Source organism: Bison bison, unplaced genomic scaffold, assembly GCF_000754665.1.
Source record: "Bison bison bison isolate TAMUID 2011002044 unplaced genomic scaffold, Bison_UMD1.0 scf7180017864390, whole genome shotgun sequence".
NCBI lineage: Eukaryota > Metazoa > Chordata > Mammalia > Artiodactyla > Bovidae > Bison > Bison bison.
The window spans coordinates 2474673-2499978 of NW_011494962.1; the positions used below are offsets into that span (position 1 = coordinate 2474673).

Sequence of the window (25306 nt, forward strand, 5' to 3'; positions counted from 1 at the left end):
CATGGCAGTGCATGTACATCAGTCCCAACCTCCCAGTTCATCCCCTCCCCCACCCCATGTCCACATGTCCATTCCCTACATCTGCATCTCGATTCCTGCAAATAGGGAGGGGATATACATCCATGGCTAGCTGATTCACTTCCTTGTACAGCAGAAACCAACACAGCATTGTAAAGCAACTATACCTCAATTTAAAAAAAAAGCACTTTGGAGAGGGTTGGACTGGAGACCAGAGGGCCCGGAGAAGTGCACGGAGAGGGGCGTAGTGATAACAGAGTTGGACAGCTCTTCGGGAAGTTTGGCTGCAATGGGAAGAGAAACAGGGACAGCACCTGGAGGGGAAGATGAGGACAGAGGAGGGTGTGTGTGTGTGTGTGTGTGTGAGCACGTGTGTGTATGTGTGTGTAGAAGACAGAAAACACTTGAAGCTGCTTAAATGCTAAAGGGAAGAGACCCATAGGAAGAAGTTGACGATATACTGCACACTGGGACAGGGAAAGAAACGGTGAACTCGAAATATGTGTGTGAAATGATGTCCGCTATAAAAAAAATTCCATTCTTATGACTTTATGAAACTTATGTGTGTCCTTGAAAGACAAAAAGTACTGAAGCAGAGCAGATAGTTTCCAGATTTTTTTGGAGACATGTCAGTTAATAATCATCATAGTCACAAGGAATACCATCTCCTGATCACACAGGAGAGCAGACCTGGGGCCGACGCTCATTCACATCATCTCGTTTATTCCTCATAACAGCCCTGCCAAGTCTAGGCATTGTTCTCATTTGATACAAAAGAATATTTAAGCCTTGAACTAAGGCTCAAAGACAAAAGGTAATTTGCCTCAGGACATGCAGCTGATGAATAAAGGAACCGGGATTCAAACCTGGGACTCCCTTGCTCCAGAGCCCAAGCTCTGTCTTCTAAAAGTAAAGAAACTTAGGTAAATTTAACCCTCTAAACAGTATCTTTATGTTCTTGGTCTTCAGACACTAGTAAAATTGCTAAGGCAACTTGCAGCAGTTTTGTTCACTATCTCTACTGCTTGTTTCAAACAAATTGCAAATAATAGAATTTAGGATTCTCGAAGTAGATGCCTAGGTTTTAACACCAAGGTCACTGATACAAAATTGTGTATCTGTTTAGTTTGTGGGTTTCTGTGTGTGTATGCAGGTATCTAGGAGTGTATCTAGGGTTTATAGGACCTGAAGTTATAATGTGAAGACACGCAGTTCTAGGTTTCCTTTTTTTTAATTTGCATTTATTTATGGTGTGCCAGCTCTCCGTTGCTGTGCACGGGCCTTCTCTAGTTGTGACAAGTGGGGCTCCTCTCTAGTTGCAGTGTGCGGGCTTCTCATTGTGGTGGCTTCTGTTGTTGCAGAACACAGGCTGTAGGCCGTGTGGGCTTCAGTAGTTGTGGCGAAGGGGCTTAGGTACCCCATGGGCATGTGGGCTCTTCCTGGACCAGGGATCAAACCCATGACCCCTGCATTGGCAGGTGGATCCTTAACCACTGAGCCTGGAGGAAAAGTCCCTTAGGTTTCCTTTCATGGGACTATGCAAACAAAGGCCCCTGAAACTCACTGGCTTCACAGCAAACCCACCTGTGCATGTGGATACATGAACCATGTGTGTATGCCTGAAGATAGCGGGAGAAACCAACAAAAGCTATTGTCCCTTAAACAATAGCCTTGGTTTCATTGCTTAGTACAATGGAAGCATCTTTTAGGGTTAGTACTAGTTATGTCTTTTCTGGGAAGACAGGGAAGATTTATCAAGGATTGAACAGGCCAAGAGTTTCTTGAACAAGTGCCTTGAATTCAGGCCAGTGGTCATTCGCTTTGTTAGATATGTAGCACTATGGCTCCTGCTCTTTATACAGCAGGCAAATAAATATAACTTCTTTTTAAATATCTTCTTTATTCCAGAGATCTTTTTGTTAATATCACTTTTGCGATGTCATCTCCTGTGTGTATAAAGATTTTCAGAATGTAGCCAGAAAGCATACTGGCTGCTGGAGGAACTGGGGGCCAGTGAAGATGGAAAAGGATGGGGGGGCACCTTTATTTATTTAGGAAATGGTTGCAGATGGGACACACGTGCTGTGCTGCTCCAAAAGCCAAAAACTAGGAACCGAGGTACATGAGATTACAGAGGACGCCAGCTTCCAGCCCAGCAGAAGAACCTTCTAGCGACTAGAGCTGTCCAAAAATGGTTTGCTTATGCTGTGGCCGGCTGCCCGTCATGGAAGTACTCAGCCAAAGCTACTTCTTGGCAGGGGGCTTTTGCTGAACACAAGTTCAAATCCTTCTAAGAAACTTGTAGAATCCTAAGATTCCAAGTCATTATCGGCCACAAAATATTCCTGCCAGGCACACACAGCGACACACGCAGTGAGTTGGTTTTGTCCCAGAGTAGTGATGTTTGTGCTAAGCCAGCCCCATTCCCCAACTGAGCTCCTGGTCGCCAAGGAAACATGTCTGTGGATGGACTGGTTCAGTACTCTGTGGTCTTAGAAGTACGTTTTTCCCTAACCTGGGACCCTGGGCCCAGGCTCCTACCCTTTAGCTAGCTGTCACAGGTGTCACTTCTGAATGCTGTCTTACCAGTTCTTGCAATTTAGGTAAGGAACTGGCCGAGCTCTGCCTGACCTCCTCTCCCCCACTCACTCAGAGAGAAGCCTTCTCTGCCTGGCTCCCTTTGCCAATTTTGGGATGAAAGGCTGCAGAGAGGCAGCACAAGGGCCTGGGGGAAGTACAGGGCAGAGCACAAGTTGGTCCGGCTTAGCCCATCAAGCCAGGGTGAGGCATCTGGAGAGACCAAGATGGGCGAATGACCTCAGTCCACCTTGCCCTTTCTGAAAGGGGAACATAAACATGACCATGACCCAGATACTCCTGCTTTGTTCTCCCTCGGGATCCACAGGTCTGTCCTAAACCACTTCAGTAATATCTGCAATAATAGTGGAGATAGTGGTGGTCACACAGCAACTGGTGTTTGCTGGGTTCTCACTGTTTGTCAGATGCTGTGATGACTGTATTACATGATTACCTTGTTGGGTCCTCATAGGCACCCTGAAAGGTAGTGGTGGTTGTTTAGCTGCTCAGTCATGTCCAACTCTTTATGACCCCAGGATTGTAGCCTGCCAGGCTCCTTTGTCCATGGGATTTCTCAGGCAGGAACACTGGAGTGGGTTGCCATTTCCTTCTCCAGGGGCTTCCCTGGTGGCTCAGACGGTAAAGCATCTGCCTGCAATGTTCAGTCCCTAGGTCAGGAAGATCCTCTGGAGAAGGAAATGGCAACCCACTCCAGTACCCTTGCCTGGAAAATCCCATGGACAGAGGAGCCTTGTATGCTACAGTCCATGGAGTCGCAGAGTTGGACACAACTGAGCGACTTCACTTTCCTTTCTCCAGGGGATCTTCCCAACCCAGTGGTCAAACCCATGTCTCCTGCATCGGCAGGCAGGTTCTTTACCACTGAGCCACCTGGGAAGCCCTCCTGGGAGGAAGATGCTACTGTGCTGTGTTGTGCTTAGTCGCTCAGTTGTGTCTGACTCTTTGTGGCCCCATGGTCTGTAGCCTCCCCAGGGTCCTCTGTCCATGGAATTCTCCAGGCAAGAATATTGGAGTGGGTTGCTATTCCCTTCTCCAGGGGATCTTCCCAACCCAGAAATTGAACCCAGGTCTCCCACATTGCGGGCGGATTCTTTACTGTCTGAGCCACCAGGGAAGCCCAAGAATACTGGAGTGGGTAGCCTATCCCTTTTCCAGGGGATCTTCCCGACCCAGAAATTGAACCCAGGTCTCCCACATTGCGGGCGGATTCTTTACTGTCTGAGCCACCAGGGAAGCCCAAGAATACTGGAGTGGGTAGCCTATCCCTTTTCCAGGGGATCTTCCCAACCCAGAAATTGAACCAACTCCTGCATTGGAGGTGGATTCTTTACCAGCTGAGCTATCAGGGAAGCCCAGATGCTGCTAATACTGCCGTTTTACAGATGAGGAACTGATGCCTGGAGAACTTAAAGGACATCCGCTTTGTTGACTCGCTTTCTCTGTACCCACAGAGAAATGGAAAGAAAGTGATGGCCACTCCCCACTCAGAGCCCTTGGAGTGACCCCCAAGGAGGGGCCAGGTGTCACGTGCACCCAGACCCTGCTGCTTGACATCCTCCTCTGAGGGGAATGTTTGCATTTCGCAGAAAGTTCAGAGACCTGCTCAAGGTCACCTGGTGCAGCGAGGCTCGTCCCGCAGGCCAGGCCCCAGGGCCCTCCCCGCACACCAGCCTGCCTCCAAACCCGCAGTCCACCACCCTCACACACACTCAATCTGCATTTCCTGGCCTCCCCTTTCTAAACGGGCACATTAATTACTGCCCATTTGTCTTAGTAATCATCTGGAACACTTTTTTTTTTTCAGGGTTTTCATTTTCTCTCGGGCTACTACTGAAATAAAGCTTTGCTCAAACCCACGGGATAGAACACCAGCTATGCGAGGCCATGTAAATGGGAAAAGTTCAGGAAGACATTTACGCTAAACCCCAAGAAACAAAGTGTTGATTAGGGACTTATTTTTGTGAGCGATTAAAATATGAATCATTAAAATAGGACGGTATTTCAGGCTCTGTATCCTGATCTCGTCAGCAACAGCATCACCATGACTACTGGGTCTGAATTAGATGAGCTCCAGAGCCTTTCCCAGCCGCTCGCAGTTGTGTGTCATCGCTCTCCCTTATACACACAACGCTCTCAAGTCTGGTTCAGAACACCTCTGCGGCTCCTCGCCCGTGTCAATGAAAGCAAAGACCCAGTGATATAAGGCCTTCCGTTCTTAAAGGTTTTTTGCTCTGTTTGATCACAGTCATAAAGAGTGGCAATAAAAGTGTTGTTCAGTTGTGTCCAACTCTTCTTGACCCCTTGGACTGTAGCCCACCAGGCTCCTCTGTCCATGGGCTTCTCCAGGCAAGAATACTGGAGTGGGTTGCCATGCCCTAACAGTGGCAGTAAGTTATATTAATATAACGACCAAAATTCGAAGATGGAGGAAGAAACAAAAGTGAAACCCAAGGGAATCTCAGGGATCACTTAGGACGGAGTATTATGGAGCTTTATTTGGTACAGATAGAAAAGGTGCAGAAGTTTGCAGAAACAAAGGAATTCATTTGGAGTGTTTCTCAGGTTCAGACTGAGTTGAAGGGAAAAAAAAAAAAAAAGTTTAGCCATAGCCCAAAATATGCAGTTAAATTAAGTTGTTAATTAAAGTATCTGTTAAAAATGGCTAAAATTAGAGACAAAAAGCCCATTGTTTGGTACAATTGTTGACTGCGTATCTGTGTGTGGAAGGGCGTAGGGGGACAGTCAGAAAAGCCTGCGGTATTTTTAAGATTAATCACCCACGTCGAAGGGGTGTTGAGGCACCCACCTGCGTTTTTGAACTTGGAGCTAAGTCAAAGGGGAGGGACAAGACAAGAACAGCTTTTCTTTCTTTCTTTTTTTTTTTTTTTGCTAATTAACTACTCAGTGGACACTTCAAATACAAAATATATCAGCACAGAAGGCCCCCAGTTCAAACCAGCCCCTACCATCCTCTGCGAGAGGCTGACATCCAAAGATGATTTTTAGAGCTGGTGGAACCTGGGAGCAATGCCTGTGTATATTTTTAGAAGGAAGCATAAGTTTTAGCTTCCCAGAATATGCTAGTTCATTATGGGGTATCTTTAATATTAATAGTTAGCACCTCTGATTGGACGTGTAAATTTTTTTTTTTCTGTATTCTTTTCCTGCCTGGGATTGGGGTGGATTAGAAAAAGGCACTTTTTTTTTTTTCCTGTTGGGAAGATTTCTATGAAGAATCCATGAGTTGTCATTGAAACATTAAAGTCATCCTTAATGACTTTATCTTCTTTGAATAATCTAAAATGCAAATAGATACAAAAAGTATTTTTTTTAAATAAAAGGAATAGCAATAAGTTGGGACAATTTAAGTTTCCAGTAAAGTCTGGTACATCCCTATGACAGGCTGTTATATTGCAGTTACTAAAGCAGTTGAATGATGTGGAGGGAAAAAGATACTCAACTATGATAAGCTTGATTCTCATCCTATAACTATATCATATACTGTTGTTGTTGTTCAGTCGCTCAGTTGTGTCCAACTCTTTGCAACCCCATGAACTGCAGCACACCAGGCTTCCCTATCCTTCACCATCTCCTGGAGTTTGCTCAAACTCATGTCCATTGAGTCAGTGATGCCATCCCGCCATCTCATCCTCTGTCACCCCCTTCTCCTCCTGCCCTCAAACTTCCCAGCATCAGGGTCTTTTCCAGTGAGTCAGTTCTTTGCATCAGGTGGCCAAAGTATTGGAGCTTCAGCTTCAGCACCAGTCCCTCCAGTGAATATTCAGGTTTGATTTCCTTTAAGATTGACTGGTTTGATTTCCTTCCTGTCTAAGGGACTCTCAAGAGTCTTCTCCAGCACCACAGTTTGAAAGCATCAATTCTTCAGCAAAAACATACTGTATATAGTATTAACAGGGTCCGTGTTTCTTAGGAATAGGATTATAGATAACTTTTGTTTTCTTTCTCCCTTCCTATTCCTTTTTTGTATATGACTTTCATAATTAAAAAAGTTTTTTAAAAGTCCCACATGGCTCTGACCATCTGAGTATTAGTGCCACATCCTATCCCCTGCAAGCTCCCGGTGGACAGACCTACCTTCCTCAACACTGTGCCAGGCGCAGAGTCAGAGCTCAGCAAATAGTTGTTGAACGGAACACTCCCATTTCCCTGTTTCTTTCTCCTTTTTCTCTCCAGGTGATGTGCTCTATGAACTCCTTCAGCATATTCTGAAGCAGAGGAAACCTCGGATTCTTTTCTCACCGTTCTTTCACCCCGGAAACTCGATACACACGCAGCAGGAAGTCATCCTTCACCAGAACCATGAAGAAGGTACCCGGGAGGCGTCTCTCTCGTCCGAGATGTAGCCCAACCCCAAAGCTTCCGCTGTCTCTGTGTTCTTATTCACGTGATTCATTTTTCATTTGACCAACATTTATTGAGTACTGACTGTGTTTGAGACCCTAGGGGAAATGCCAAGGTGAATAATAAGATCTCTCTTTGGTTCTCTGCAACTCCCAGTCTCGTGGAGGAGATGAGATAGATACGCGTGTCAATAACAAAGAATAGCTATAACAGGCACCATAAAGAGACGATGGAAGGGGAGATGACAGCCAGTGCAGGCATCAGGTTCAGCGTCACGAAGGAGGTGACCTGCAGGACTCCTTGAAGGTCTGATAAGCCGGAATGAAGTGGGGGAACATTCCAGGAGGACCCAAAATGGAGTTAGAGAGCAATCTCTAACTGGAATTGAGAGCAATAGAATAGAGAGCAATCACGTACCTTTGATGAAGAAAGATTTCAAACAGACCCCAAATAGGGAGAATAAACTAACGAGAGCCCTGTGAGCCATCCCCCTGTCTCAACAGTGATCCACATTTCGCTGCTGTAGAACCAGTCCAAGGAGGTAAGATTAGAAGCAGGATGTGGAGGACTTTGATTTCTGGGCTGTGGAGCAAAGTAATGGGGAGTCATTGAAGATTTTGAGCAGAGGGTCACATATGCTGGGGGAAGAAAAGAGACCCAAACCCTGTGAACTCGATGGGGGTCCGGGGGGGTCTCGTCCTCGTGCTCCGAAGGCGGCGTCTTGCCGTGTGTTTGGTGGGAGGACTTAGTTCAGACGTTCAGGCAACGCTCTGCTCTGTCCAGTTACATGGTTCTTATCAAATTACTGGTAGAAAACAGAACAAAAGACCAGAATTGAATTGTGGCCCCAGACAGAGTTCCACAGCAGGTGTTTGGGGACAAAAATAGGGTGTAAAAAAATCTTCCTCTGCTCCCTGTTCTGTTAAACTGCAATGTATCAGGCCTCCTGGGAGCATTTCCTCCACACCTTTCTGCCTGAATTGGAAACCAAAGTAATTCTTTTAAATGTATCCTTCAGACCAGATTATGAGGGGCCTAAAACCCTGTGTTTTTGGTTTGTTTTTCTAGAGGCATTTCCTTAAACTGATGGAGCATCCCCCAGAGCAGCACTATTTTTGTTTCATTGTTGGCAAATTAAAAAATGAGAAGTTATGTGTTTTCTTAATTAACACTTCACCAAACAGAGCCTGGCTCCAGGCGACCTGACCGGCATCTCTTTCGTGTGCCAGGCATTTCACAGTGGGTTCCCTCGCCTCCGTGATGGAGAATAAAACCTGTGCTTCTTGCAGGCTCCCTGCCTGTGTCTCTCAGCCTGTCTTCCCCCAGCGTTACCTTTGCTGAATTTACCTGCTGCCTCTCCATCCCAGTTTGGTTTCTCTGCTCTTTTACCCTTCCTGCCCTATACATTTGCATAGTAGCCAATAGCTACTCCAGAGAACAGGAGGTGAGTTTACTGAAGCTTGATATTAGGGCAAGAAGCAGAGTATGTAGGCTGCGTCTTCAAATACAAAATGTGTGTGATGGCTTGTTGGGGGTGGTGCATGCGTGCTGGTCACTTCAGTTGTGACCCTGCGACCCCATGGACTATAGCCCACCAGGCTCCTCTGTCCATGGGGATTCTCCAGGCAAGAATACTGGAGTGGGTTGCCGTTCCCTTCTCCAGGGGATCTTCCCAACCCAGGGATTGAACCCTCGTCTCTTACGCCTCCTGCATTGCAGGCAGGTTCTTTACCATTAGTGCCACCTGGGAAATCCAGCTGGGGGCGGGGTTGTCTTTTATTTGTTTTCTCTTTGTCCTTTTGTCGGTTTTCTCTCTCTTTTTCTCATTATTTATAAAAAGGAAAATTCCTATTTGGAATTTCTCTTCCCCCTTTTATCCTCAGCTGTGATTGGTGGCCGATGGCCTCGCCTCATGACAACTCCCTCCTCCCCTCGGCCTGACCTGACTCCTGAGCAGGTGTGTTTGTTGTTCTCATTGGCAGGAGCCACTCGGTAGGGAATGCCAGCCCCTCTCTGAACCCGTCTCCCACCAAGAAAATACAAATGCACTACCAAACATGCCCTAGTGAGCCATGCCCTCAAGTGCTGTGCTGTTGGCAGTAGTGAGCTCAGCAGGTAAAAAGATGGAGCTAAGGAGGCCAAGGTCAAGGGCTGATCAATCGCCCTGTGGACTAGATAGCTCTGCTTCAGACCTGCCCTTAAAAGTAGCCCCTTCTCAGAGATGGTTCCTTCAAGCTGTTGGCCAGGAATCATGATCGTGCTACCTGCCCTGCTCCTCCACCTGCTCTCACATAAGCAGGTGGACACACAGAAAGGAGCCTAGGTCTGTGTCAGATGGGATCACGTGAGAAGAGCTGTACTAGCCACAAGGTGATATGAGGCGCCTGCCGGCCCCCAGAACTCCAGATGTATGGGTGGATTTGGCGACAGAAAGGGACCAACTCGAGAGGTGGATGATGTGTACAAGGTCCCTACCTCCAACCACCTTTCCTTTCTTTTCCATCAAAAAAAATATATATCCAGCTTAACATGAGTTGGCCCTAGGATCAATACTGTTATATCATGAATGAAAGGAAACCTGTTAGTTGCTCAGTCATATCTGACTCATTGCCACCCCATGGACTGTAGCCCCCCCGCCCCAGGCTCCTCTGTCTAAAGAATTCTCCAGGCAAGACCACTGGAGTGGGTTGCCATTCCCTTCTCCAGGGGATCTTCGCGACCTAGGCATCAAACCTGGGTCTCGCATGTTGCAGGCAGACACTTTACCGTCTGAGCCACCAGGGAAAACTGGTAACACATTAATATGGGCATGTGTTCACATACAGAAAGATCTGATCTTGCGGGGGAGAAAGTTTGTAAAGTGAAATTATAAGCATCCAATATTACATCCCTAATGATTTGTGTTACATAATTGGGGTTACAGAACAATGTAAAAGTGTGTTGCTGTTGACTTGACACAGAGCTGAGAATGAAAAAACAGGACACTCCAGAGAGAATCAACTCAGCCCCTCAACAGGCTGGCACCGTGAGGCATGCAGAGACATGGAAACACAAAGCTTCATTCACTCCTCCACCCCACCTCCCCCAGGGTCTTCACCTCATCACTGCCATCGACTTGACCAATTCAGACATTCATGATTTCACAGCGGGAATTTATATCACAGGACAAGCGTATCTTGTTTATCCCAGCAACAGTTCCTTGCAGATACCCCAAGTGAGTACATTACACTGCAGTCTCGCCTTCTGTACTAGCATCCACATGGCAGTGCCAAGCCAGGAGGTCACTGTTAGCTCAGAGGCTCTGATGGGAGAGAAAGGTGACCTATGAATTCAGATCTTTCATTCTGTAAACATTCATTGTCTCTGCGATGTACACTGTTCTACAACTGTGTTATAACTTGGGCCTAAGCAGTACTCAAATTACCACCTTCGTCTAGGAGAACCAGCATTCTTCTCTTCCCTTACTTAGTTACTGAGCTTCCCTGGTGGCTCAGATGGTAAAGAATCTGCCTGCAGTGTGGGAGACCCAGGTTCGATCCCTGGGTTGGAAAGATCCTCTGGAGAAGGGAATGACTCCAGTATTCTTGCCTGGAGAATCCCATAGACAGAGGAGCATGGTGGGCTACAGTTCATGGAGGTCGCAACGAGTCAGGCATGACTGAGGGACTAACATTTTCACTCTTACATAGCTATGGAAGGGCTGGGGAAGGCACTATTATATAAGTAAGATAACTATATAACTTCTCATCTGTACCCAGATACTTACGCCACTGAAATGGGACTCTAGACACATGGTCAGCTTAGAAATAATGTTCTAAAGAATGGGACCTGGCCATCAGGAAACCAGGTTCTAATCCTCTCTCCTGCTGTAACAGTCATAAGGGCTCAGTTTCTCATTTCTGTCACTCACCCCAGTTACAAGACAGGAAATTCAACCAAATGGTCTCAGATCTTAAGAACTCTCAAGTCCTAAGGACTGAGTCTCCCTGGGTGATACAAAGATGAATAAGACACGTTCTCTACCTTCAGAGTCATGAGCGACTAAAATCCAGAAAAACACAACAGTGTCCTGTCTGGTGATGCTCAGAAATGCTGAGCATCAATTCTCGTTTATCTCATCTTATCAAGAACTTTTGATAATATTACCCCTCTTAGTAGTCAGACCAAGAGTAGCGTCATTCACTTGTTTCATGATGAAAACCTCATTTTAAGTAGATTGCTTTTCTTTGGTGGGTGACCCATTTTATCTGCATGAGATGAGTTAGGTGTAAGTTAGATAGCAATGTGGGGTATAGCTATGTGGGGTAAAGAACCTGCCTACCAGTGCAGGAGATGTGAGTTCAATCCCTGGGTTGGGAAGATCCCCTGGAGAAGGAAATGGCAACCCACTCCAATATTCTTGCCTGGAGAATCCTGTAGACAGAGGAGCCTGCCAGGCTACACTCTATGGGATCACAAGAGTGGGACACAACTGAGTGACTGAACAACAACAGATAGTTTGCAGGCAGGAGACTACATATTTCACCAAAACCAGGAGGCACAACGTCTTTAGAAATTTCAGACCCACAAATTGTCGTGATGATGGTTATTTAGTTGCTAAGTTGTGTCCAACTCTTGGGACATCGTGGACTGTAGCCTAAAAGGCTCCTCTGACCCTAGGATTTTCCAAGCAGGAATACTGGAGTGGGTTGCCATTTCCTCTCCAAGGAATCTTCCCTACCCAGGGATCAAACCTGGCTCTCCTGCACTGCAGGCAGATTCTTTACCGACTAAGCTACCAGGGAAGCCCCTACAAATGCTTATAAAAATACATTTGTTTTGTTACAGTTATGATTAACTTTTGATACTTTGGGTCCTGAAAGCAGTGACTTTGGGCTCTGATGGAATATTTAAGGAGATAAGCTTTGTCCCAAAATATACACTGGATTGCCACTGGTCCTTTGGTATTAGAACTGCTTGAATGAGTGATTCCCTAAAAGCTCATTGAGTGATTAAAATATGCTTCTAATCCGTGCTGGTCTCTGAATGAGATCAGCTCTGCAAAGCCACCCATGTTGGACTGGATGTGCACAAGCTTCCAGGGAGGAAGAACAGGATCTATGTTTCTCAAATATGCCCATCTCACTACCTCTTTGGGGGACCCTCCTATAATGTCAGCCCTTCAGTCCCACCCTCTCCTGTGCTCCCATCTGAGAGACTGGGAGGTGATTTTTCATCACTTGAGTTTGAAACTGTTTGCACCTGCTGTGCCGTCACTGCTTTCTGCAGCCGTCAGCACGGTTCTAAGGAGAAAACTCTGCTCTGGGGCAGCTCCTTGCCACCAGGTTCTAAGGTGAAAACTCTGCTCTGGGGCAGCTCCTTGCCACCAGGTTCTAAGGTGAAAACTCTGCTCTGGGGCAGCTCCTTGCCACCAGGTTCTAAGGTGAAAACTCTGCTCTGGGGCAGCCCCTTGCCACCAGGTGAATGTGGAAACTGGAAGTGAGGACGGGAAATTTTAGGTGTCAGTGTGCTGCCATTCTCAGTTCTCCTCCCAGCTAGCCCATGGTCATGGCCCAGATAATACAGAGAAATCATTTCTTTGTGTAGGGTGGGGAGAGTGACTTGTATTCTGGGATAGACCACAGAAATTTTATTTACATGTCTGTTTTACTGAGGGAAACATTATCCCACTTCCCTCCCCTCAACCTCACCCATCAAATCCAGCTGCCCTAAGACTGCTTTGGAGGAAGGAATTCTATAATTTTAATGAGATAATTAAAGGAGATGAGGTATATGAATCTACTTCATAATCCCAAAATAATAGTTAACATTTATTGGGTCCTTATTGTATGCCAGGTCCTTTTAAGCATGTAAGCTTTTCCATGTTTAAATCATTTAATCCTCACGACCACCCTATGAAGAGGGTAATATTATTTCCACTTTATAGATGAGACAGTCGAGGCTACCAGTGATAAAGTAGCCTGCCTCCAAATCACGTAGCTACCAAGTGGCAAAGCTCGACTTAACCCCAGGCCCGCTTGGCTCCAGCGCCTGTGTTCATTTCACAGCAATATCGATGAGCTGACCGGAATAATGTTTTTATTAGTTTTTTGTGTATTTGCAAGTACCCTGAAAATAGCACAAATGATTAAACAATGAGTAGAAAAATTATGGAGATTAGGATGCTAAGACAGATTCTCTGAATGGGGTACAAAAGACTGGCAGGTCCCAGCACTCCTGCTTATAATGTTCCTGTTTCACAATATAGATCTTCTCAGACTTAGGATGGGGGTGATAAATGCATGATAATAGCCTGATAAATGCATCTTTAAGCTGAAAATATCCTAAGGTGAAAATGCATTTACTACTCCTAGCTTGTCAAACAGCATGGCTTAGCCTAGCCTATCTTAAACGTGCTAGGAACACTTAGATTAGCCTGCAGTTGGGCAAAATCATCTAATGCAAAGTCTGTCTGATAATAAAGTGTTGAGACTTCCCTGGTGGTCCGGTGGTTAGGACTCGGTTCTTCCAATGCAGGGACCATGGGTTCAATCCCTGCTCAGGGAACTAAGATCACACATGCCATGCAGTGCAGCCAAAAGATTTAATGATGATGATAAAGTGTCGACTATCTCATGTAATTTATTGAACACTGTACTGCAAGTGAAAATCAGAATGGTCATCTGGGTGCAGGGTGGCATCAGCTGTTTACCCTCGTGATCACGAGGCTGACTGAGAGCGGTTCTCACTGCCACCACCCAGCACCACAGGAGTATTCTCCTGTACATCACTAGCCCCGGAAAAAGACTGAAATTCAAAATTTTGAAGTGTCATTTCCACCTAATGAGTATCACTGTCCCACCACTGTAAAGTCAAAAAATTGCTAAGTCAATCCGTCATATGTCTGGGACCATCTATACTTGAAGCTGTCATATGTAAACCAAAAAAAGTCAGAGGTAACTTTTGAGACCCTAGTGTATGTCTTCAGTTAATGATGTTAAAACCTCATACTAAATTGGACTGAATTAACCCATTTGGATCATTGACTGCCCCAGGATAAATGGACTTAACAGGACAAAAGTCTCCCATAGACAGACAGACAGGCAGACATAGATGTATCTATATATATATATTTTCCAATTCTTTTCCCTTATAGGTTATCACAAAATATTGATTACAGTTCCCTATGCTATTCCAATTCCAATTTTCTTAACCATTCCCTTTATTGCAATAACATGTACTTTGTGCAAACACCAAGTTTCTGCATCCAGACATAGGAAAGGCCTGTTCCCTGCCCACACCATTATCCTAGGACTTCCTCATGGGTTAACCAGGTGCCATCTATACCAGGACTTGTATGGGGAAATGCATTTAAAGTGCCAGCCTTAATCGAGAACACAGGCTGTTTTGAAAATAAGCGATGCCTACTCTTTGTGTACCTCACACATGATAGGTTCCCCACAAACCTTTGGAATCTTTCTATTAATCTGTCCGTCTCCTCTCACCCTCAGCTCTGACAGTCACCATTTTATGCTACCCTTTCATCCCTGTGACTGTGGAGTCCAGCAGAGGTAACAAGGTCCCACCAGGACTTAATGTTGTCCCCGGTGTCAGAGTACCCAAGCCCCAGTTTACACTTTCCTCTGCACTAAGCTTCATTCCTCTCTTCCTTACCCCGCTTTCCTCTCCAGGGCCACCTCTTCCTGCTTTGCCTCTTATGTGTCATAGCCCAGGGCAGCATGACCTTTCACCCTTGGCCCGGTCCCTGATGCAGAATGAGGTTGTGATGGGACCTCACGGAGACCCTGGGTGGTGCACAGAACTGCTTTTCATCCATCTGTATCATCAGCCTCCTGCTGAGGGGGACCCATGCCCCTTCCCTGCCTCCTCTGTCCTCCAGGGGTGTGGAGGCTATACTTAATCCAGAGGCTAGCTTGCTATATTGAGCTAAATGTTTTAGGGTCCAGAGATCCTTAATACACAGGAATAATTCTCCCTAGGTAACCAGGAAGTGTTCAGGAGACTTCCTCTTCAGTTCAGTTCAGTCACGCAGTCGTGTCTGACTCTTTGCTACCCCATGGACCGCAGCACGCCAGGCCTCCCTGTCCATCACCAACTCCCAGAGTTTACTCAAACTCATGTCCATTGAGTCAGTGATGCCATCCAACCATTTCATCCTCTGTCGTCCCCTTCTCCTCCTGCCTTCAACCTTTCCCAGCATCAGGGTCTTTTCCAATGAGTCAGCTCTTCCCATCAGGTGGCCAAAGTATTGGAGTTTCAGCTTCAACATCAGTCCTTTCTCTTACCCCTTGGGAAATGCCACCTGATTTCTTTGAGATAAGGACTCAGAGGACTTCCCAGGTGACGCTAGTGGTAAAGAAACTGCCTGCCAATGCAGGAGAGATAAGAGACAAAGGTTCAGTCCCTGAGTTGGGAAAATCCCCAGGAGGAGGGCATGGCAATCCACTCCAGTGTTCTTACCTGGAGAATCCCATGAACAGAGGAGCCTGGTGGGCTACAGTCCATGGGGTCGCAAAGAGTTGGACATGACTGAAGCAACTTAGCAGGCGCTCACACAAGGGAGCTAGCGGGGGACTGGGTTCACCTCCAGAGAAGGAAGTCCTCTGATGACGTCATCTTGCTCTTTCCCCTCTGACCCTCGTGCTACCTTACCCCCTCCCTGTAAATGGCTCACAGTGTTTACCTCCAAATGGCCACTTGGCTCATCTGCAGCCTGATTGCTTGATTTCTCCATTTCTTCTCTTGTGGGGCTTTCTTGAGACTGAGGGAAACTCTTCCGCACCCCCTGCGAAGAGCAGAGCCAGTGTCCAGCCAGGAGCACAAAGCCTCCTCTCTGGCTGCTGTGGACTTGCCCATGCTGTCTGCACTGAACCGCCAACAGCGGTGGCCCTTTGGAGGCCATCTGCACACAGTAATGAAGATTAAGCCTCAGAGCCCTACACGTCCCCTGTTTTGTTTCCTTTTTAGTTTTTGGCTGCAACACAGATCTTGTGTGATCTTAGTTCCCCGACCAGGGATCAAACCTGTGCCCTCAGCAGTGAGAGTGCAGAGTCCTAACCACTGGACAGCCAGGGAATTCCCATGTTTATTTTCTTTCAATCCCTTTCACCAAGTGATTATAAAATTCTAGACACTTCCAGAGGATTTACTGTGTTTGACCTCGGACCTGTGTGAATCCTACACTCCAAGCAAGGGCAGTTTTCTTCTTGGGGCCTACAGGGGAATTCAGTGACCGCTGAATGTGACAGAGGAGTTGAGTGAAATGGGAACACTGAAATGGGCAGGCACAGGGTCGGTGGGAAGTCTTAGCTGAACGTCTTGGAAAGGCGATAGCGGGCATAGTCTCTAGGGCTGCCACACGCTGGATGGCTTGAACAACAGAAGTGCGTTGCCTCATAGTTCTAGAGGCCGGAAGTCCAAGAGCAAGGCCTCAGCAGGATGGGTCCCTTCTGAAGCTGGGGGGATATCTGTGCTATGTCTCTCCCAGCATCTGGTGGTTTGCCAGCAATTTTTGGAGATCCTTGGCTTATGGGTCTTGCGTGGCTTACCTCCTGTGTCTCTTGATTCTTCATTCAGCACCTGTAGGCTTTTGTTGCTGTTTTGCCATGTCTGCCTTCTCCATGAAACTATGATACCCTTGAGAGCCAGGACCACGTTTCCTTACTGTTCATATACTGTACATCTGAAAGACTACCACACATATGGTTGGCATCGCCGAAAGGTCTTTGCTGCAGTTCGTATCATAAGGACTGTGACAAAACATACCTCTCTGGTCGTGCAGCGTGTGCATGTCTGTGTCCAGCCTCCCCTATTCAGGGGGGCAGCAGTCATGTCAGAATAAGGGGCCCCCTACTCCAGTATGACCTTCTCTTACCTAAATATATCTGCAATGACCCTTTTCCCAAATAAGATCTCTTTCTGGAGTTCAAGGGGGTGGTGACTTCAACACATGAATTTGGGGGTGGGGAGCACAAATCAACTCATAACAGAAGTGACAGAGCCTGACTATATGTATGAAATCTATTTTCAATTCCATCTCAAGACCTAGAGTCTTTAATTTTTGTGTAGGTCTTTATATCACACATGGTTTCTGCTACTCTTTTACAAAACAGCTGGGAAATGGTGTTTTCAGTGAGAAAAAAATCTGGATCCCAGTGTACTGAGGATGATGAGTGAGAGTTACCTGCTGGGCCTGTTGATTTGTATCTCCCTGACCAATGGCTCTTATCATCATCCATAGCCTTAGGGATAACACAACAGGGAGATGTGATCCTGGTGCAGGAGACATAACTTGACCTTAGCCTCTTCTCTACCCTGGAAATTTCCTAGTCAAAAACCAAGAGTTTAACCAAAGGCAGTTTTGCTTTGTTTTTAAGGTCTACTAGTTATTTATTGGAGAAGGCAATGGCACCCCACTCCATTACTCTTGCCTAGAAAATCTCATGGATGGAGGAGCCCAGTAGGCTGCAGTCCATGGGGTCGAGAAGAGTCGGACACAACTGAGTGACTTCACTTTCACTTTTCACTTTCATGCATCTGAGAAGGAAATGGCAACCCACTCCAGTGTTCTTGCCTGGAGAATCCTAGGGACGGGGGAGCCTGGTGGGCTGCCGTCTATGGGGTTGCACAGAGTCGGACATGACTGAAGCGACTTAGCAGCAGCAGCAGCAGCAGTTATTCATTACATAATGTGAATAAGTGGAAAGTGTTAGTCACTCAGTCACATCGGACTCTTTGGGACTGCATGGACTGTCCATGCAGTTCTCCAGGCAAGAATACCGGAGTGGGTAGGCATTTCCTTCTCCAGAGGATCTTCTCCACCCAGGGATCAAACCTGGGTCTCCTGCATCGCAGGCAGATTCTTTACCATCTGAGCCACCAAGGAAGCCCAGTGTGATTAAATGGGGTTGAATTTTGATGAATTTTAAGTAGAGAAACTTTACTAATAAATAAAAGGAAAAAGGATGAGAAAAGAAATCAGACTTCTTTTTGTGACCATCACATTTAAGGTCCTACCTTACTGGGGGCTTTTTGGTAGTGGGAAGAAGGGGTTATTTGTGTCTAGAAGAGGTCTACAAGGAGAAAAGTTTGGGGTCAGAAAGTACTTTCCACCAGAAGGAGGTCCCCTACCAGTCCCAGCTACATTCCCTGCCCCACCGCACCCCACCCCCTTTCTAAATCCCAAGTGACAAATTGTATGTGACCTTTCCTCTCTCTTCCTTGTACGTTTCCCTACTGTATCAAGACCTTCAGACCAAGGGCAATGTGGATAATTTCCCAGTTTTCCAGCTGGGCAGTTCACCAAGAACAAACCCAGACATCAAGGCCAGACCAAAAAAACATCTTCTTGTTTTAGACAGAAGACTCCTACATCTAGGGGATTTAATGCACCCACTGTCCGCTGAGTGCATTTCCTGTGTCCGGAGCTTCTCTGCCTGGCGGCTCTGGTCTCATAAGTTTCCATACCCTGCTGCCAACTTATAATAACAGAGGCAGCAGGGTAGCAACATCAGAGCCCTCTCCATACGTGGGCGCGTGCTTTTTGCAAACTGAAACAAAGCTTGGAAGGGCTCATTGCAGACCTTTCAGCCTTGACAGTGCTTGTACCCAGACCACCAGGAGCCTGGAATTAAATACCCTCTGTTCCAGTTCTCCACAGTTAATGTTATCAACTTCATCAAGTACTTCCTCTTTCAGTGGTGTCTGCAGAGAAATAAATAAATCAAGCCCATCCAAGTCCTGTTTCTGCCCAGATCCTGAGTCAAAAGTAACATCAGAGTTGGATAAGCCAGAGCACTGTCTCCCTCCCTCATTGTTCCCAAAATCTGGGCAGGAACAGAGAGTGAAATCTCTCCAGGACATTACATCAGTTCCTCTTTTACCCTTGGCATGAAAAGTTCTTCCTCTCATAGTCCTCCCAGACTTCCTAAGGCTTGCCCCAAGTGCACACCCATCCACTGAGCCTTGACGCCTGGGACATCAAAGAAAACCTGCAGGTAACCAGGCTGCTGGCCAAAGCCTGTGTCCATTTTGAAATTTGTAAGACAGGAAATGGATTCAGGAAATAGGATTTCTCGGTACATGGTCTTCATCATCCTTAAGTATTTTTAAACCTTAATAAGCTTTTAAGGAAAGGGAGACATTCTATAAATGGCATTTAGAATAAAATATATGAAACTTCAAAATGTAACTGTCTTAAATATTGCTTACAGTGATGATATTCTGTGACGTGGACAAAAGAGAAATTCATTTTTGTGGATGCAGAATTGAGATCTGTATTAGCTATGAAAAGAAAAATTTGCCTCATTCCCAGATGATTGCAGGTCATTTCTGTCATACTAATAATTTCAGCCATTAAAGTTAACTCCCTGGGCTAATCAGTGTCCTGTAAGCTTTTGTCTGCACTGAGATTAAAGTGAGGAAGTTAGGACTTGTCATCCCAGCCTGTACCCTTGCAAGGTTGATTAAGCACTTTAATTCCTTTATAAAATCATAACCACCGAGCCATCATATCACCTGAAAACTAATAGTTCCTCAGTATCATCAGCTATTTTCTTAATGTCACATTTTTCCAGCTATTGCATAAATGTTTTTACAGTTGGTTTGAATCACAATCTAAGCAAGGATCTGTTTGTTCATTGCAAACAGTTGACGTGTTTCTTGAGTCTCTTTCAATCTATAGGTCTCCAGCCATATCTTTTCTAATATTTTGTTTTTTATTATCTATTTATTTGGCAGCACTGGGTCTTAGCTGAGGCATGCACACTCTTTGGTTGCAGCATGTGGGGTCTAGTTCCCTGACCAGGGATCAAATTCAGGCCCCCTGCCTTGGGAGCAGAGAGTCTTAGCTACTGCACCACGAGGGAAGTCTGTCCTTATTTTTCTTGTGCACACGCTTGCACACTCTCTTTCTAGGTGTTTTAAAAAGAAGTGAGCCATAGTTAGTATAACTTTCCCCCTGTGTATTTTCTCTCTGGTTGCTTTCAAAATTTTCTGTTTATTTTTGGTTTTCAGCAGTTTGTGTGCCTGGATGTGGCTTTCTTTGTATTTATCCTATTTGGAATTTGCTGAGCTTCTTGGATCTTTAAGTTTGTCTATTGCTGCTGCTATTAACAAATTGAGGACAGTTTGGCCATTATTTCTTCTTCTTCTTCTTTTTTTTTTTGCCTCATTCTTTGTTTTTCCTTGTTTGACAATGTTACAGTGACTGTGCAGGAAAATCATCTCATTTTCTTAGATGAGCACATAAGTATTTAGGGCAGGATATCAGAATTTCTGGGGCTTCCCTGGTGGCTCAGTGGTAAAGAATCTGCCTGCCAATGCAGGAGATGTGGGTTCAATCCCTGGGTAGGGAAGATCCCCTGAAGAAAGAAATGGCAATCTACTCCAGTGTTCTTGCCTAGGAAATCCCATGGACAGAGGAGCCTGGCAGGCTACAGTCCATAGAGTCACAAGACTCAAACACAACTTAGCAACTAAACCACCACCATCAGAATCTCTAATTTGCTTTAAAATAATACAGTTTTTAAGAATGTGTTCAGTTCGGTTCAGTCGCTCAGTCGTGTCCAACTCCTTGCAACCCCATGAATCGCAGCACGCCAGGCCTCCCTGTCCAATGTGTTGGTGGGAGGTAAAAACCCTCCTCCATTAAAAAAAAAAAATTCTCACTTTCTGGAACTCCAATTACATCTCTTTTAGACCATTTCATACTGTTGCCACAGGTCTCTGAAGATCTATTTCTTTGTCTTTAATCTTTATTGATCTGTTTTCATATTTGCTAACCCATCTCCCATCTGCTAAGTCTGTCCAGTCCAGTATTTCAAGTACTGTATTTTTCAGTTCAAAAACCTGTTTTGAGAGTTTCCTTTTCTCTTCTGATGATCTTCATCTGTTATCAGTCATTACCACCATCATCTTTAAGTACTTGAACTTATTTATAATAGCTACTTTCAAGTTCTTATTTGCTCCTTCCAGTATCTAGATTATCTGAGTCTATTTCTATTGCCTGCCTTCCCTCTTGAATATGGGTCATATTTTTATGTTTCTTTACATGTCTAGGAAATCTTTAGTGGATACTTAATATTAGTTATAGAGACTCTGGATTATGTTATATTCCCCTGAAGAGTGTTGATTTTTCTGCTAGCAGGCAGTTAAATAACTGGCTGATCACTTTGGTTTTGTGGAGGCTAGATCTTATAATTGGCTAGGGAACATCTACTTCAGTTTTACCTTAAGTCCTCAGGCAGATCCCTTTTTCCTAGAGCACTAGTCCTTACTCCAAAGGTATGACCATTCTGGGGTAATAAATAGCCTGAGGTGTTTTCAGAGTCTTCCTTGATAGATCTCCAACTCTGAACTCTACCTGTAGTACTGTGACCAGCAGCTGAAATTTCTGCTCATGTCTTTAAACCATACAGCCGTTCCCTTTCATTGAGCTCCTTGGAGTTTCCCCTGCACATTGCTGTTCGGGAGCACATGTTAAGGATTTGGGAGAATTTTATGTGCCCGTTAGTGGCTACTCCTTCTGAGGCTCCCTTCTTTATGGAAATTTTCTCACTCAGGTTTTTTTTTTTTTTTTCCCCCTTCTGGTAGATTCATACTCTACTCCCTGGCATCTCAAGCAACTTTCTGTTCTTTTTCTAGCTGCCCCAGACTACATGGACTGGGGAGGTCACTCTGGGTGAAAAAGTGAGTCACTGAGTCACGTCCGATTCTTTTCAACCCATAAGACTGTAGCCCACCAGGCTCCTCTGTCCATGGAATTCTCCAGGCCAGAATACTGCTGAGAGGGTAGCTATTCCCTTCTCCAGGGGATCTTCCCAACCCAGGCATCAAACCCAGTTCTCCCACATTGCAGGTAGATTCTTTACTGTCTGGGTGAAAGCTGTATAAATTTGGATCTCACTCTGGACAGTTCCTTTCTTGCAAGACTAAAATCCCCTCAATAACTTTTTTTTTTGGCCACACCTCAAAGCATGTGGGATCTTAGTTCCCTGACCAGGGATTGAATCCATACCCCCTGCATTGGAAGCACTGAGTCTTAACCACTGAACCACCAAGGAAGTCTCTCAATAACTTTTATAAATACATTTTATCCAGACACACAGGAAAGTTAATCTGCTACAAGTCACTCTGCCATTATTGAAACTGGAATCCTCTTTATGAGGAGAAAAATGATAGCATACCGTAGTACTTCACCGTAATTTACTTATCTAACCATAGAGCCTGGAGACTGGTCCTTAGCACAACATCAAGGTACTCCTCATTCCATTTTATAGCTGTGTATCCTTCATCATTTAGAGAGAGACTCTCATTTGTTAAATCAGTCTTCTATTGGTAGCTATTCCAATGATTGTGTGGACCCTTAACCATGTCCAACTCTTTGTGACTTTATGGACTGTAGCCTGCCAGGCTTCTCTGCCCATGGGATTCTCCAGGGAAAAATATTGGAGTGGGTTGCCATTTCTTCCTCCAAGGGATCTTCCTGACCCAGGGATCAAACCTGTATTTCTGGCATCTCCTGCATTGCAGGCTGAACCACCACTGAACCACCTGGGAAGCCAGTCCAGTGATTAAGCACTTTCATAGCAGCATGTTATATAGTGATTACAAAGTAAGCCCTTTGCCTTCAGGCAGACGATCATGAACAATATTCCTTTTGTTCACCATCTCATATGATTGGTGAGATCTAGTGGAGTCCCCATTTTCCTGTTATCCCTGTGTTAAGAAACCATCACCTTTGACTCTTGTGTGCTAACCCTATCAGGTTCCCAGATCCCCTTTATATGTTCTTCATATAGATACTGACGTCATGGTGAAAGGAGATGACTTTGTCTTGCTTTACTTAGAACCATGGACAAGTCTTTGACCAGAACAAGGACCTGCAGGTATATGCATGCTTTTGGTGAAACAGCTCTGGGAATAGATGTGGCCAGAGAAACCTCACTGAGATGAGTGGGGGACTCTGGAGAAAGCTCCGTGTCTGTAGGCAGATGTCTGCACTTCTGACCCTGTTAAGAACAGGGCCTCCTAAAGCCACGTGTTTTCTGGGCCCTCCCTCATCCCAGCCCATGGAGCTACTTCTGCCACTGAGCTGTGTACACTCCTGATGTTGTCTTTGCTCAAACGTCTCCAGCTGGAGAGTTCCGGTGGGATAGGGTGGAGTCATCTATCATCAGGGGTCCACTCTTCCTCCTGTACTCTACCTGTCTGACCATTTGTAGGGACTGTGCATTCAGAAACAACATGCTCCTAGATGTTCTTTAAAGTGCAAGACTGTCATTCTGTAAATCAGGCCCACTGTGCCTGCTCAGAGCAGGGTTTAATATGACCCCCTCCCACCCCCCGCTGCCCCCCGCTGCCCCCAGTTTCTACATAGCAGAGAGGTAGACGCTGTAATGGACATATAAGGCTATCGAATCTGACTGGAGTCTGTCTGGCTGGGTGACCTTGGGCAAATTGCTTAACTTTTTATTTAAGAATATTTGTTTATTTGACTGTGTCAGTCTTAGTTGGGGCACACAAGATCTTCATTGCATCATGTGGGATCTTTTGCCATGCGTGCTCAGGCTCTCAACTTGTGGTCCATGCGCTATAGACCGTGTGGGCTTAGTTGCCTGGTGATATGCAGAATCATAGTTCCCTGACAGGAATCAAATCCTTCTCCCCTTCATTGCAAGGCAGATTCTTTTTTTTTTTTTTAATTTTATTTAATTTTTAAACTTTACATAATTGTATTAGTTTTGCCAAATATCAAAATGAATCCACCACAGGTATACATGTGTTCCCCATCCTGAACCCTCCTCCCTCCTCCCTCCCCATACCATCCCTCTGGGTCGTCCCAGTGCACTAGCCCCAAGCATCCAGTATCGTGCATCGAACCTGGACTGGCATCTCGTTTCATACATGATATTTTACATGTTTCAATGCGCAAGGCAGATTCTTAACCACTGGACTACCAGGGAAGTCCCTGCTCAACTTCTTTATGCCCCCATTTTTCTCTCCTGTTATAAACAGGAGTAACGGTAGCATCCTCTACTTGTGTGAAAGTATTAGTGGCTTCAGTTGTGTCCGATGCATTGTGACTCCATGAACTGTAGTCCCCCAGGCTCTTCTAACCATGGAATTCTCCAGGAAAGAATACTGGAATGGGTTGCCATTCCCTTCTGTAGGGGATCTTCCTGATCCAGGGGTCAAACCTGGGGTCTCTTGCATTGCAGGCAGATTCTTTACCATCTGAGTCACCAGGGTGTGTTGTAATTTTAAACAATATAATCCAATCCATAGAATATACAGTAATTGCTTTATTTTCATCATCTTTATCATTAATAGCAACAACTCCTGGAAGCAGAGAATATGAAAATTGGGTTATGAAAATGTAAGTTGGTGAAAGCCTCTCTCTCGAGACCCTCAAGGGCCCTGAAAAACCACACTAAAGAGTCAAGTAACAAAAAGATAAAGAATGAATAAAGAATGAGTATGTGGCTTCCTTGTGTTTATAAGCGACGAATGGGTGATAAATGGAATACTTGTAGACATTCTTAGCTTCTCCAGGGGCAGGAAAAGAATTTCAAGTATGTGCAATTTAATGTTTTTTTAAGCGGGGAAGAAGACCCCACATCTGGGGGAAAAGGGTCTTCCTACACCTGCGCGTGCTCCATGCTTGTCACCTTTAGGACTGCTGTGGGGTTCCCTCCCCTGAGCATCCATCAGGGTCTCTGACTGTCCTTCCCTCTTCCCCACAGATAACGGTGTCCAGAGGACCTCAAGGCCGTCGGCCGAGAACGTACACCAGAACCCTCCCACCATTGAACTGTTGCACCGTTCCAGGTCGCCCATCACAACAAACCACCGGCCTTCTCCCGACCCCGAGCAGCGGCCCCTCCGGTCCCCCCTGGACAACATGATCCGCCGCCTCTCCCCAGCCGAGAGGGCCCAGGGACCGAGGCTCCACCAGGAGAACAACCACCAGGAGCCCTACCCGCTGTCAGTGTCTCCCATGGAGAACAACCACTGCCCACCGTCATCCGAGCCCCACCCGAGGCCCTCCAGCCCCCGGCAGGAGGGCACACGGGTCATCCAGCTGATGCCCAGCCCAATCATGCACCCTCTGATCCTGAACCCCCGACACTCCGTGGATTTCAAGCAGCCGCGGCTCTCCGAGGACGGGCTGCACCGGGAAGGGAAGCCCATCAACCTCTCGCATCGGGAGGACCTGGCCTACATGAACCACATCATGGTCTCCGTCTCACCGCCCGAGGAGCACGCCGTGCCCATCGGGAGGATAGCAGGTGGGTGAGCCCCCCGCCCTCCCAGGAGCCCCCACGCC

At 46.0% G+C, this 25306-nt stretch overlaps 1 protein-coding gene across 4 annotated transcripts in view; it reads left to right on the forward strand.

Annotated features, from left to right (window-relative positions):
- ETV6 (ets variant 6) overlaps nucleotides 1-25306 on the forward strand; it is a 288421-nt gene that overhangs the window by 242580 nt on the left and 20535 nt on the right. For all 4 annotated transcript variants that reach the window (XM_010858681.1, XM_010858682.1, XM_010858683.1 and 1 more), the window contains 2 exons: nucleotides 6811-6945; nucleotides 24723-25268. In XM_010858681.1, coding sequence (XP_010856983.1) covers nucleotides 6811-6945; nucleotides 24723-25268 — 681 coding nt within the window. The remainder of the gene's footprint in view (nucleotides 1-6810; nucleotides 6946-24722; nucleotides 25269-25306) is intronic.